Source organism: Stegostoma tigrinum, chromosome 6 (assembly GCF_030684315.1).
Source record: "Stegostoma tigrinum isolate sSteTig4 chromosome 6, sSteTig4.hap1, whole genome shotgun sequence".
Taxonomy (NCBI): domain Eukaryota; kingdom Metazoa; phylum Chordata; class Chondrichthyes; order Orectolobiformes; family Stegostomatidae; genus Stegostoma; species Stegostoma tigrinum.
Window position 1 is genome coordinate 107,197,099 of NC_081359.1, and position 15,116 is coordinate 107,212,214.

Sequence of the window (15,116 nt, forward strand, 5' to 3'; positions counted from 1 at the left end):
GTTGGGCATGTTTAAATGTGAAGGCTCCTGCTTGAGGGTGCTCTTCAAGATAAGATGTTCGTTTTAAGGGTGAAATAAACAACAATTTTTGAAGTATTTTCATTCATTGTTTTATTACCCTTCCCTTTGAGTACCATGACATCTTCTGTCCATCTCAATTACCTCTGATTTAAGAATTCTTTGATTTTTTTTTCTTTAGGCCCAGGAAGGTACTCTCACCAAAGACACGTTCACATATGAAACCTGCTTGTCCATGATGTTTGTTGAAAGCAGCAATGTGCTTTTCAGTTAAATGTAGTCTTTGTCAAAATTGCTAAAATTAAATATAGAAAAAAATGTGAAGGTAAATAATATTATATACGAACAACAATGTTTAAATTGACATTCTTATGTAGGTACCTTTTAATGGGAGATTGAATTTGCTTATCCTTAAACCGGTGATTTGGAATATGATTGTGTTGTATTCTTCTGGTACTTTTATATGATTTTGTAGTGATTTACCCAGTGTCCATATAAATGTATTAAGTGCTGAACAGGAGTGCAAATTCAGCCTTTGCATTTTAATGCTCTCATTTTTGCCTTTGCCCCCAACTGATATGGAGCTGAAGATATGGATTGAGCCTATTAATTTCTGGTGTGGCTCTTTTTTTTTTACAGCAATCATTGATGGCCCATCAAGCTTGTTTAACAATAGATTTTAACTGAAGTATATCCATATGTCATTTGTCCACTTGAGGCATCTTTAGAAGATAAGTTGTTTAATAGTTTTTCCTGGGGACAGCTTTGACCCAGTCAGCTCCCCTCTCACACCCTCTCTTCACCCCTGGCATTTTATCTCCTTTTCAGATACCATGCCTGTCCCCGCTGTCACCACTGCTGGGATCAGGTGCCATTGAATGCTGTTTGATAGTAAGTGAAAATTCAGTGTGAATTAATGAGTTGTTTCAGAAATTGTGCTCTAATTTTTTTTTATTTTTCTCAGCTCTACTCTGGAATGTGTTGATTCCTAGCTGATGTCTTTTTCAAGGTGTCTGATCAAATGTCTCTCCCCCACTCTGAACGTAGAGGAAAGGCATAGAGTCAAGCTAAACTTGATAATCTGGTATCATCCTCAGCATCAGCATGGAGTACTGTCTAGTGATAAGATGTGGAATTATTGGCTATCTGTCCTGAAAATACACAATACCAACTTAGTAAAGGAACTGGATGTTATAAGAATCTTTTGCAATGTGTTTTTTTTCGTCACCAAGGTACTTCTTTTAATATTGTTCACTTCACCATAGTTCATGTGTACAAGGCCAAATTTCTGAAGTGGGCTCCTGACCCCGAACGTCTACTTTCCTGTTCTTCTGATGCCTTGCCTGCTGTGTTCCTCCAGCTCTATGCTATACTCTCTAGTTCAGTAGCCTCAAATAGTTGCATCTGCCATTCTTAAGGGTTCAATTGTAAAAATATAGAAAATAGTAGGAGTAGGCCATTCAGCCACTTGACTGTTCAACAAGATTACGGCTGATCCTAATCTCAACGCCAGACTTCTCTCACCCCATACCTCTTGTTACCTTTAGCTTCAAGACACTCACCTTCACAGAGAATTCCACAGGATTCACCACCCGTTGAAGAAATTTCTCCTCATCTCAGCCTGGAATGGCCTACTATGTATCCTGAAATCATGACCCCTTGTTCTGGACTGTTCCCTGGCTCAGGGAAGTGTCATCCCTTCATCCAATCTGTCCAGACATGTCAGAATTACTTACATTTCGGTAGGATCCCTTCTCATTCCTGAGTTACAGTGCATTCGGGCCCAGTCAAACAATCTCTCTGAATGCCTGGCAAACCTGCCAACCCAGGAATCAGTCTGATGAGCCTTCGTTGCATTCATTCTCTGCAAAGTCCATCTTGTGTAATGAGATGAAAACTGCACGCAGTTCTCTAGATGTGTTCACACGAAGGCTCTGTACAGCTGTAATAAGACTTAATATGTCCTGTATTTGTAACCCTTTCACAATGAAAGCCAACATTCGGTTTTCCTTTTGTATCTATTTGTTGCTAATGACAAATATTCAAGGACCCTTAGTATATCATTTTCCAATCTATCACCATTTCAATATTGTTTTACCAATCTGTTTTCCACACTGATGTGGATAACTTTACATTTATCCTTGTTATGCCACATCTGCAAAGCATTTTCTCAGTCAACTTATCTAAATGGCTTTTTTGCCTCTGTTTTCCTCACTGATCATAAGTCCTACCACCTGTCTCATTAGTGAATTTGGAAATATTACACTTGAATCTCTTATCCTAATTGTTGATTTTATATTGCGAACAGCTGGGACTCGAGTATTGATCCCTGAGATCTTCCACTCCAAAAGTAATCTATTTTGTTTCTCACTCTGTTTTTCAACTGCCATTTCTCAATCCATACTAGTGTATTACCGTCAATTTCATGTGTGTTGATTTTGCCTAATAACCTCTTACATATGATTTTATCAAAAGTTTATGAAAATCCAAATGCACTACATTCATCGGTTGTCCTTCATCTATTTTACTTGTATACTCAAAAAAGAAACCTCCAGAAGGTTTGTCAAACTCTAATTCCCTTTCATAAATCCATGTTAATTTTCTGATCCTGTTAATGTTTTCTATATGCCCTATTATGATATCCTTAATTATCAAACTGTGCTGCTGTTATTTTCTTGTACTACAAGACCTGACCAGGTGTAATTCCTGATTTTTCTCCCTTTTCTTTAAATGATGGAGTTACTTTCTCCATCCTCCAATTTGTTGGGGGTTGTTCGAGAATTTACACCAGTTGTGGAAGAATGCAACGTGTATCCACAAATTCTTTGGCCACCCCCTTTAGTTCCATGGCATGTAGGTAATCAGGCCCTGGGAACTTACAACTTCCAGTTCCTCTTTTTTTAAAACTAATACTGTATTTTCTTCAATTCTTCCTTCCCCAAAAAACCCTAGCGCCTCAGGGAAGTTATTTGTGTTGCGTTATGTGATGACAGCTCAAGTGGTTCCTGCCATTTCTTTGATCTCCATTATCATTTGTCTTGTTTCAGTCTCTCAGGGGCTTACCTTTTTTTTTCTATTTTACATACTTTGAGGCTCTTTCAGTCTGCTTTTGTATGTTCTTTGCAAATTTGCTCTTAATCTGTTTTGCCCTCTTAAGTAACATCTTGGCCCTCCTTTGCTGAATTCTAAACAGTTCCCAATCCTCAGGGTATACGTTTTTGAGTAACTATATATGACCACTCTTTAGATCGAATGCTGTCCATAATTTCTTTTAGTGACCATAGGTGGAGAACTTTTCATGTTGTGTTCTTTCACTTGAAAAATGTAACTGCTGCAATTAAAGCATTTGTTCCTTTAATATTAACCATGTCTGTTATCCACTATTGTATATTTGTAAAGGAGTCACCTAATTCATTGCAGCTAATTCTCCTGTCATACCTTCATTGCTTCCTTTGTTTAGACTTTTGGATTTGACAACTTCATTTATATCTGAGTGAAGAATTCTAAAATGAAGAAAATGTAGTCATAAAAGACCTCTCATAAGAATATTAATGAACCCCTTGATGCACAAAATCTGACTCGGATAGTATATTCCTTTGGTTCCTCGGTGTACTGGTCAAAAAAAATCTAGTACGCCACAGGAATTCATCCAACAGAGGTATTGCTAGTGTTATTTGCACAACAGCGTCCTTGTTGCATTTCTAATTGCCTGTTTGGAGTCCGAAAGATGAAATCTTCTGAATGTTTTCTACTACCTGTTGTTTTTTCACTTCACCCTGACTTATTCCACATCTAGTTGACCACTTTGTGCCACATTGTGCATATTTTTTTTCAGTAATCCTCCAATTCTTAAGCAGTTGCTTGAAACTATTGATAAGCTCTATTGCTTACAGCTGCCAAAGACTCGGTGGGTAAGAGAAAATGATGGAGAAAAGTGTCTGATCTAACACGTGCTGAGTGACTTCATTCCACCCATGATGGCAGAAAGAAGATTAGAAGCCAGTGAAATGAGAACAGCTTGATCCTGCTAATGTCTGTGAAGCTGTATTCCTGCATTAATCATTACAAAAGAGGAGGGAAGGCAGAAAAATATGTAGTCGTTACTGTATTTTGAAACAAATTTAAATCAGTACCTTGGAGGTGGACCATATCACACCAGTTTCTTTATTCAGTTGGTGTTTTGACTTCCAGGATGAAAATTCCAGCAATACTACATCTGATATTACACCAAAATGTGAAGCATGAGAAAATTTAATTAAGTCGGAAGTGACACAATTATAGTCCAACGGGTTTATTTGAAAACACAACCTTTTGGACCGCTGCTGCTTTATCATGTTTAGTGACTTGGACTGTAACCTGGTTTTGTGTGACTTCTGATTTTGTCCGTCCCAATCCCAGTCTGGTGCATCCACATAATTAAGACAGCTACTTCTGCTTCCCAAAGCATCTAACTGTATTAGAATTTCATTTAGTTGATGTTGGCACCAGTTTTATACTACACATCTTATTAACAGAATTTACCATTAACTTGCAGGGAGATGCACCACGGCAGTCGAGGCAAGTCAGTATTTGACCGTACTAAATAAATTCTTGCATTTAAACAGTGCCCGTTCTCATCTCAGGATTTGTAGAAGTGTGGTTATCTGCAAGCAGCCAGGGTGCTAAAAAAATCAGGATTGCTTTTGAGTTTAGGTTGTATTCCCTTTTTAATGTGCTGACTCACTCAAGAAAGGTGGGAACCCACCTGCTAATGCTGGAGCTTTTGCAGTTTTTTTGAATCAGTACAGAAAAGGAGACTAGAAAATGGCAATGCCTGCCGAAAAGTTGATTAATTATTCACTGAGAGAAGTGATTGCCAAGACCATCCTTAAATGCATCTCCATGAATTTAATAATGAGACATGTATTTGAGACAATTTTGGGGCCAGCTTCAAGATGCCTGTGAATAAAGCAATAGCGTTATTTGTGCCCAGACATACTTGTGTTGCTGTTAGGATAGTTGGAGTTGAATTTACTTGTTTTCGAGGAAATTATCATCCTGCAGGTTTTTAAGAAATATTATTTTCTTCTATCAGGGCAAATTACTTATTTCATGATTTGTATTATTTTGATAATGCATTTAAATTAATTGTTTAGTTTTCTTCCCAATGTCTTGGATGGTTAAGATGTAGGCCAAAGTGTGTGGCTCAGTTGGACATTGTTTCATCCTACTTTGTGCCAAGTTGAGACTGTATTTGACTTTAATGCCTGTGGATAATGAAGGCAGAAAAATAAACTTGTGATTACAATCCATTGTGTGTATATTGTCAATCTAGCTTGCGGATTGAACTGTAGTCTTGTTGCTTGCCTGTACTCGGGTACTGATTATACTCAAGTCAAAAATAACTGCTTGAGTGAGGGCAAGTGTAGTTCCACAGGTGGCAACAACATCTTGTGTTGGTACCTTGGGAGAGGAAACAAAATATTTGTTATGGTAAGATTTTTATTGGTATACAGGGCTGCTCTGTGACATGTACATAGCTGCAATTGTCCAGAACTCAGCAAAATAGAGAACTTTGACAAGTATATTCCAGTTACACAATCAAGCAATTCTTCAAGGTGTTAGATGGAAAAGAGGAATATTAACACTTGCTTAAAATCTGCAATTGCTGAAAGTCAATTTGCAAAGATTAGTACTACAGGCTGTGGATTCTATGGAATTTGGTACAAGATGGCAAATTGGCCAATTTGCCAACAGTGTAGGGCACATAGGTGTACTAATTCCGTGTGCAAATATCTTTCTATAGATCCTCTGTAGCTATTTCACACACCTGAGTGGAGCTGGAGGAACACAGCAGGTCAGGCAACATCAGAGGAGCAGGAAAGTCAACATTTCAGGTTTAGAGATGAAGGGTCTAGCTCCGAAACGTCAGCTTTTGTGCTCCTAAGATGCTGCTTGGCCTGCTGTGTTCATCCAGCTCCACACTTTGTTATTTTGGGCTTATACCCTTTGTCAGGACTGAGTATGCGTCAGCAGCTCATTCATTTGTTGTGGTTAATCTAAATTTGCCCCTTTTTGACATCCCCACCAGAAGTGACCACCCTGGATGACAGTCACTAACTGGGTTGATTCATTTCTGCATCCAAGTTTCAGTTCTCATCCAGGTAAAAATCAAACAGCACAGCATTGATAGGATCTTAAACATGGGACCATATACTACAACTACAATGGATGGTGCAGTTCTATACTAGGCCATTGGAGGTAGCTATTTCCATCTTTAGTGTAGAAAATGTAATGATGAAAAAGTGCATGACCCTCTATTCAGTTTTCAAGGGGTTGAGTGGATTCCAACAACCCTCATCAGATTTGCTAGGTTTAATTGATCTGTTTTTATTTGTGTAAAAATCCTATTGTTGCTTTAGTGCAGTTGTGTAACATCTGAAGCAATAGGAACAGTATTTTAGTGTGTAAAAGCATGTCTGTACAGATTAATAAACCATTAACCCGTTACAATTAGTTGGTAACTGTTCTGTAATTGTTTTTAATTGTCACAGCTACTTGCTTTTCAATAGCTGAACATTGTGTTGAAAATTCATTTGTGAAATACTTCTTCTGTATTAATATTGCTTCTTTCAAATTACAGTTAAAAGGCTTGCTACTGTGCTGTCCTTTAATTTATATATTTTTAATAAAAACATATACACTTGTGAGTTTCTTAAGCCAGTTGTTAATGTGGAAAGTTATTTTTGTAATGCCCTGTATCATGTACTTGTTAAGGTTTCTAGTTCTTAAAATGAATACTCCAGTATTTTGTCTCCCATGTTGCCCACTCCCACAGCCATGGCTTAGACTTTCAGGCACCATCTCTGGATAAGACCTCTTGTTTGATTTTTTTCAATCTCAGCAGCATTTGCTGGACACAGATAAGGCAAAGGAGCATCACAGTCATGGCAACACTCCCCAGCTAAAGTGAAGGAAAAGGTTTGGTTTAGGCATCTGCTGCCATTAGCTACCCAACTTGCTGGGCATTGGGCAAGATTAGGATCAAAAACTGGCTCATTGTTGTGCTTCATGTTCAGGACGTTCTCTCAACAGGCTGTTGAAGTTTGGACTCAAGATTATTTGATGAATTTCTAGAATGAATGGTGCAATAATGTATATTTTTTGCCAGTTTCTGGACCAGAACTGTTGTGTGCAAATTTCGGTTGTGGCAGACGTCCTTTTGAATAAACTTTTGTTGATCTTTTATTACTGTGTTTCAATGATGAGGTGTAACAAGGTGATGCTCATTCCAAAAAGTAGTAAGGCTGTGTGACTTTTAGTCTTGATTAGAAAATGTTGAAAAGGAAATCCCTGGAGATGGGTCTACGGGCACGTTAAAACTATTAATGATCTACCATGCAACTGATATAAATCCAGGACGTAGACACTGATGCAGTTGTACCACTTTCTCTATCAACTACTGATTATATTCCCATTTATTTTAATGATTTAATTATATTTAGGTTGCTATCACTGAAATGAGCATTGACTCTCCCCACGCATACAGTACTACTTCAGAGAGCCATGATGGTGTCTCATTCCCCCTTCTGTCTTCCCCACCAATGCACCCCAACTAGAAATAAAATGAAAAACCTCAATATTCAACTTTAAAGAGAGTGTCTTATGTTCTCTGTTCTTATTTTGTTTCAAGACTTTCACTTCAATAAGCACTGCTTAGAAAGAGCTCCTTGTATGAATGTAGTTGGTGCTGTTTTCCTTTTCAAATAGCCAGTATGTTTTGTCATTTAGGCCATCTCTTGTTTATTCTGAGCCTAAGAGTCTTGTACTTCAGTGCACTGCCAGGTCCTGAGCTATAAAACATTTCAGAGAAAGATCTCTTCTACTTGTTTATTCTTGTAGCCTTTTACATTAATTATGAAAGAATCCTGTCAGAATTGTTACCTTTTGTAGAAAGTGAATGCAGTGGAATAAGTCGCATTTCTGTGTTCTTGTTTTATGTTCACTGTTGCAAGAACTTCTGATTTGGCTTATTTCTGCAGTCTAGACGTTGCATACATTTTGTGTATTTGTATTTTACAATAAATTGAAAATGTAGATGAATGACTCCTGTTTTCTTTCAGAAATCCTTGTCCTTTTGTCCCCCCATTGCCATCTTTTCTTCCCTCTTTGACCCAACGACTTTTTGACTTTGTAGAAATTCACTATTTCTAGCACCTTCTTATGAATGATGTTTAATTTGAGCCAGGACACTGGCAATAGGCTTTGTACCCTTGAGGCAGAATTTCCGAATTGCACTACTCTGGTTTACTAAAAGTACAGTACTACCTCTGATTTGTCACCTTGCTTGTCAGACATTTGAGTATTGCATTAGATGAGCAGAAATTTCTTCTCATTAAATTTTGGAAATTAAATTTTGTCTTTCTCTACCCAAACATCCATATCCTAGCTAGAAATTCCAATCATGTTTCACTCCCACTCATTGATACTCAGCTTGAGTCAGATTGTTTGCATCCTTAGCTGAGCTTCCAAATCATATTCCTTCTGTTTTTGAGACAGTCTTACTGACATTTCTTTACTCCATCTGCTGCTGGAACCTAATTCTGCCTTTCAAATAGGTTGATGCTAGAAGTTGCAGATCTATATTTTCAGACCTGTTTATTACCCACTACATTTGGCCTCCTTCAAGAATCTAAGAACCAGGAGCAGGAGTAGGCCATCTGGCCCTTTGAGCCTGCTCAGTAAGATCCTGGCTGATCTTTGTGCAGCCTCACTTCCACTTACCTACTTTCTCACCATAACCCTTAATTCCTTTACTATTCAAAAAAATTATCTATCCTAGCCTTAAAAACATTCAATGAGGAAGCCTCAACTACTTCACTGGGCAGGGAATTCCACAGATTCAACCCCCTATAGGTGAAGAAGTTTCTTCTCCATTCAGTCCTAAATCTGGTCTCCCTAAGTTTGAGGCTATGCCCTCTTGTTGTAGTTTCACCCGCCAGTGGAAACAACTTCACTGCTTCTATCTTGTCTATTCTGTTCCTAATTTTATGTTACTATGAGATTGTTCACCCCCCCACCAATTGTTTTAAATTCCAATGAATAAATCCCTGTCTATTCAGCCACTCCTCATAAGCTAATCTTCTCAACTCTGGAATCAACATCGTGATTCTCTGCACCTCCTGTAGTGCCAGTACATCCTTTCTCAAGTAAGGAGATCAAAACTGCACGCAGTACTGCAGGAGTGGCCTCACCAGCACCCAATATAGCTGCAACATAACCTCCCTGCATCTAAACTGGATCTCTCTAACAATGAAGGACAAAATTCCATTTGCCTTCTTAATTACCTGTTGTACCTGCAAACCAAAATCAAGACTCTGGTGCCTTTTTATCTTGACCTTCCTGCCAGCCTTCTATTGATAAGCGTTGAGGTGTTGCTGAATGAAAAGGTTCTCATTTTTTTTCTGTTTTTAAACCAACCACTAGTTCACTTTTATCTGTTCACCTGCAGCCTTGCAACTCTGAGATCTTCCAGTATCCTTTCATCTAGAGTTCCCTCCCTTTCTTGCTTTTACAATTGCTTCTTTTCAGCTGATTCTTAGAGATTTTGTTTTATTGAAGTCATGTCTAAGATTACCTGTATTTCTCCGTTAGCTATTACAGATAGCAAAGTTTTGACTTAGTCGAAATGATTGTTTGACTTATTTGAGTAACAAAAACTATGTTGTCAAAAAAGTATCAAAAAGACTATTACAAGGGGATATAATTTTAATGTGATTGGAGGAAGGTGTGGGGGAGATGTCAGAGGCCAGCTCTTTACACAGAGTGGTGGGGTGCTTGGAATGCGCTGCTGGCTGTTTAGTGGAGTCAGATACATTAGGGACATTTAAGCAATTCTTGGATAAGCACATGGATGATAGTAAAATGTAGGGTATGCAGGGTAGTTTGATCTTTAGAGTAGGATATTGGGTTAAAACAATATTGTGGGCCGAGGTGCTGTTCTGTGTTCTGACTATTAAAGGAAAATAATAGTCCTTCTCCTATTTTAAGATTGTGCCTGAACAGTTTTTGTTATTTCATGAGATGTAGTGTTACTGGTACGTTCCCTTGCGCTGAGAACAGTTGAGAGTTAACTGCATTGCCGTGGGTCTGGACCAGTAAAATTAAGGATAGCAGATTTCCTTTCCTAGAGGGCGTAACAAATTGGATGAGTTTTAAAAGCAATCAAACAATGATAGTTACTGTGGTCCATTACTGAAGCTAACATTTGATTGTAGAATCATTAATTGCTTGCATTTGAATTCCACCAGCTGCCATGGTTGGGTTTGAGCCTGTACCTTCAGACCATTACTGGAGTCTCTTTATTACCTGTTTACAGACATGGCCGCTCTGCTACTGCTGCTTCTCCTGACAGCTCCATGGAGAGGAATTTTAAAATTTCAGCATAGTTGCAGGGTCATTCAGCACATTATGCTAGGGACAGCTTTTTGAAAACTGTTCTGGGAATGAAATGACCTAGTGGTATAATCACTCGACTGTTAATCCAGAGACTTGGATAGGAGACCTAGGTTTGAATCTTGCCACAGTAAATGATGAAATTTACATTCAGTAAAAATCTGCAGTTTCATAGTACTCTTGTCAATTGTTGGAAAAATCTGTCTAGTTCATTTATGCCCTTTAGGGAAGGAAACTGCAGCCCTTACCTGGTCTTGACTAAATGTGTCTCTAAACCTGCAGCAATGTCATAATGGTTTGCGACTGGGAGGTGCAGTTGTTTGTTGCGAACTGAGCAGAGGTGTTCTGCAAAGCGGTCACCAAGCCTCCGCTTGGTTTCCCCAATGTAGAGGAAGCCACACCGGGTACAGTGGATGCAGTATACCACATTGGCAGATGTGCAAACCATTTCCACTCCCCCTCCCATTCTTTAGATGACATGTCCATCATGGGCCTCCTGCAGTGCCACAATGATGCCACCCGAAGGTTGCAGGAACAGCAACTCATATTCCGCCTGGGAACCCTGCAGCCTGATGGTATCAATGTGGACTTCACCAGTTTCAAAATCTCCCCTTCCCCAACCTGCATCCCTAAACCAGCCCAGTTCGTCCCCTCCCCCCACTGCACCACACAACCAGCCCAGCTCTTCCCCCCCCCCCCCACCCACTGCATCCCAAAACCAGTACAACCTGTCTCTGCCTCCCTAACCGGTTCTTCCTCTCACCCATCCCTTCCTCCCACCCCAAGCCGCACCCCCATCTACCTACTAACCTCATCCCACCTCCTTGACCTGTCCGTCTTCCCTAGACTGACCTATCCCCTCCCTACCTCCCCACCTACACTCTCTCCACCTATCTTCTTTACTCTCCATCTTCGGTCCGCCTCCCCCTCTCTCCCTATTTATTCCAGTTCCCTCTCCCCATCTCCCTCTCTGATGAAGGGTCTAGGCCCGAAACGTCAGCTTTTGTGCTCCTGAGATGCTGTTTGGCCTGCTGTGTTCATCCAGCCTCACGTTTTATTATCTTGGAATTCTCCAGCATCTGCAGTTCCCATTATCTCTGCAGCAATGTCGTTGCCTCTTAACTGCCTTGTGGAATGGGTTGTAAATGCTGGCCTAGCCTGTTAAGCCTTCCTCCTGTGAATGAATTTTGCAAACTCTACTTCGTTCCATTGCTTTGCCCATTCTATCTTTGTGTTACCCCATTGTGGCTACATCATCTCTTTTTAGTGATTTAATGGAAAGTCTTAACATTAATCCTGGCAAAAGCCTCAAGATGGCAACTAAATAACAGCATCATTTGGATTAGTAGATGTGAGCCACTATTATTTTGGAAAATATAACAGTCGTGTGTCAACCCAGGTGTCGTCATAGAAGAAAAAGGACGCCATTTTTGGTAGCACAGAACTTGAATGTTGCTGAGAAGAGATATATTACTAGAAACCTTCGTTTTGCATTCATCAGGACAAAAGCAAAAAATGAAAAATTTCAAATTATTGCAATTTATACTGCAGGAGAAAAGGGTGCAGAGTAACTGTAGACCATAGGAAATAGGAATAGGATAAGACTGCTCAGCTCCTCACCTGCTGTTCTATTCAGGAGGATCATGGCTGATTGAATGTTCCTCACATGCACTTTCCTGCCTTTTTCCACAATCACCCTTGATTCCACAACTGATCAAGTATCTATCTCAATCTTAAATAGACACAGGATTCTTCCCTCACAGCGCTCTGTGGCAAGGAGTTCCAAAGACACTCAACACACGAATGAAGAAATGCCTCCTCTTCTCAGTCTTAAATTGATTGCTCTTTAATCTAAGACTATGCCTTCTGGTCTTGGAGTTTCCTTGCTTTCAGGGAAATGTTTTGCATTTACCCTGTCAAGCCCCTTATGAATCCTGTATGTTTCAGTGAGATCACCTCCTTTAAAAATCTGAGTTCCAACCTGAGCCTTTTCTCATAAGACAATCCTTCCTCAACAGGGAATCATCCTAGTGAATCTTTTCTGAACAGCCTCCAACAAAGTAATATCTTTCCTTAAATAAGGGGTGCAAAATTATTCACCATACCCTAGCTGTACTGTCATCAGTGCTCGGTACAGTTCCAGTAAGCTTTTCTGATTACCATCTGTACCTGTACACTAGCTTCATGGGTTTTTTTTTGGCAACTTTCTGCAGTTTTCCCCCCCATTTTAAATAATACTGTCTTGTTTTCCCTTCCTGAATGAACAACTTCACATTTTGCCACATTGTACCTCACTTGCTAACGTGTTGCCCACTTAATCATCCAACCTCATCAAACCTAACTTCTCAATATCTGTGTAATTTGTTTATCCTTCTTGCGAATTGCCTTTCTACTATTTTTGTGTCATTTCCATATTTGTTATCTACATTTGCTTCCTTCCAAGTCAGTAAGATATATTACAAAGACTTACAATCTGAGCATTGCTCACTGTGAAACCCCATTAACTAACCATTGCCAACATGAAAAAGAACCCCTCATCCCAATTGTGGTTTCCTGACCATTAGCCACTCCTCTATCCATGCAAATATACAACCCCCATCTCATGGGTTCTTGTGCCTTAACCTTTCACGAAGTACCTTGTCAAATTTCTTTTACAAGTTCAAATACAACACATGTGGTTCACCTGTATCCACTCTGGGAGCTTTCTGCATGAAAATGCTTCAGCCAGAGTCAACACTCCAACCATTCAGCACCCTTTTCTCTTATTGTACACATTGTTGTGATTATTTGAAATTTGACCTGATGAGGATAAGATGAAAAGCTTTGACAATGTGTCTGTCTTTTCAGTGACATTGAAACCATTCTCAGTATCCTGGGTTTAGCTATTAACTGCAGGCAGGCATTTCTATTTTATTTAATGGAAAGCTAGATATGAATGAAGGTTGAAGAGAAGGATATGCTGAAGGATTAGGTTGATGGTTTTCAAAGCTTTTTGATTAAATAACTCTTGATTAGTGATTGTGGATAGTCTGTCCAAATTATCACAAATGACATGGAAGTACTGTTGTTAAAGGGTGGCTCAGTGCTTTCAGGAGAGCTGGTCCTTGCTTACAGATTACTTAAAGTATGCTGACCTTAGTGCCTTTAGTAGTATTTTATTTGTTTACAGGCTCCCCCACAGCTAGCTAACTATCTCACCGTAGTGCAAATGTGGCTGTGCTACTCTGCTGTTGTCTGAGTGAACATGTAAGTACTGGTGCGATATCTTGTGACCCCTTGGAAAGTCTCTTGTCTAGCCAATTTGAGAACGACTGGATTTAATGAAAAAGTGAGAGCATGGAGACTGGACTGTTTTCCATGATGTAAGCCCTATTTCTTTTGTGATCAGTACTGTAGGAATCACAGGCTGAAGAGCAGGTAAGTGTTAGTTACATAATGCCAATTTTGCATACCCATGCAAAAGTTTTCAGGAATGCTTTGTGATTTCCAGTCTCTTGGCCGCTGTGCCTTCTGGAGTCAGCAACTTTGAGTAAAGATTAAAGATTTCTTATCCAGCAGCTTTCTAATGCTTGCTCAAAACCAAGGACCCACATACCTGCATACATGGATTATCAGTCTACAGCTATGCTTTACCACTGTCTAAACTTCTTTGTAAACTACATAGCTATTTACAATCTGCTCAGCAGGACCATTTCTCTGTCACAAAGCCTTGTGTGTAGCAGATCAAAGGGGGACCTGACATCAAAGCTGATGGGTAAATGGAAAGCATTTGTGAAAGAACCTAAGCTTACTCCATCAGGTTTATAAAGAGGATTTTCAGTTTGAAATAAAAATTACTCAAATAAAATCTGAATTGCCTTCAAATGGAATAAAGGCTAATATGTTTGGTGTTCTGCCTATGCTATGGAGACTGATTCCTTTTGTCATGAATGCTCTTAAGTGTAATTCTTTTCATTTTGTGTTTATTGTTGGAAGTATTGAATTGCAGATGGTTAAGAATGAACTTTTATATCACAACCTCAAGTCATCCCAAAGTGCTGAGACCAAGGGATAACATTTGAAGTTTAATTGCTGTCTTAATGTAGAAAAACAACGTGTGCACCAGAAGATCCCACAAACAGCAATGTGAGAAGTGACCAATTAAACTGTTTCACTGATGTTTGCTTGTTGAGAGGTTGGACACGATATTGGAGACTTCCACTATTGTTCCTCAAGTAGTGCTGTGGGACCATGCCTGTCTACGTGTGATGGCCTGAGCAACATCTAATCTGAAAGAAAAGACCTCTGTCATTGTAAGCACCTGTTTAGAAACACTTCTTGTTTCATATCAAATGCCCTTCCTCATGGCATTTCTTAAAGCCCACTGTAAAGTATTAAAAGTCTAACAGTATTATAGCCATTTTGGAACTAATACTTAGCGGTTTTTCAATCTTCACCTAAATTTGTCATTTTTTTAAAAAAAAATTGATAATTGTTTTCCATGGTTAACAACAATTCAGCCAATATTGTAAGGACTGTTTTGAAAAACAATTTGACATTGTTTTCCAACAAGTATCCAGAAATCTATGTTTAAACGAAAAGAGAACTGCGAATGTTGGAGATCTGAAACAAGCAAAAACGCCCAGAAATTTTCCAGGGTGGCTCAACAGGTTTGGTGGCATCTA

At 39.3% G+C, this 15,116-nt stretch overlaps 1 protein-coding gene across 4 annotated transcripts in view; it reads left to right on the plus strand.

Annotated features, from left to right (window-relative positions):
- Positions 1-8,100, plus strand: part of LOC125453168 (52 kDa repressor of the inhibitor of the protein kinase-like) — a 38,947-nt gene extending 30,847 nt beyond the window's left edge. For 2 of the 4 annotated variants that reach the window (XM_048532375.2, XM_048532374.2), the window contains exons 6-7: positions 847-909; positions 3,912-8,100. In XM_048532375.2, the coding sequence (XP_048388332.2) occupies positions 847-909; positions 3,912-3,965 (117 nt within the window). In that variant the 3' untranslated portion in view covers positions 3,966-8,100. Of the gene's footprint in view, positions 1-199 lie in introns of all 4 variants that reach the window. The other 2 variants (XM_048532376.2, XM_048532377.2) reach the window with 2 other exon arrangements.
- Positions 8,101-15,116: the final 7,016 nt, after the last annotated feature.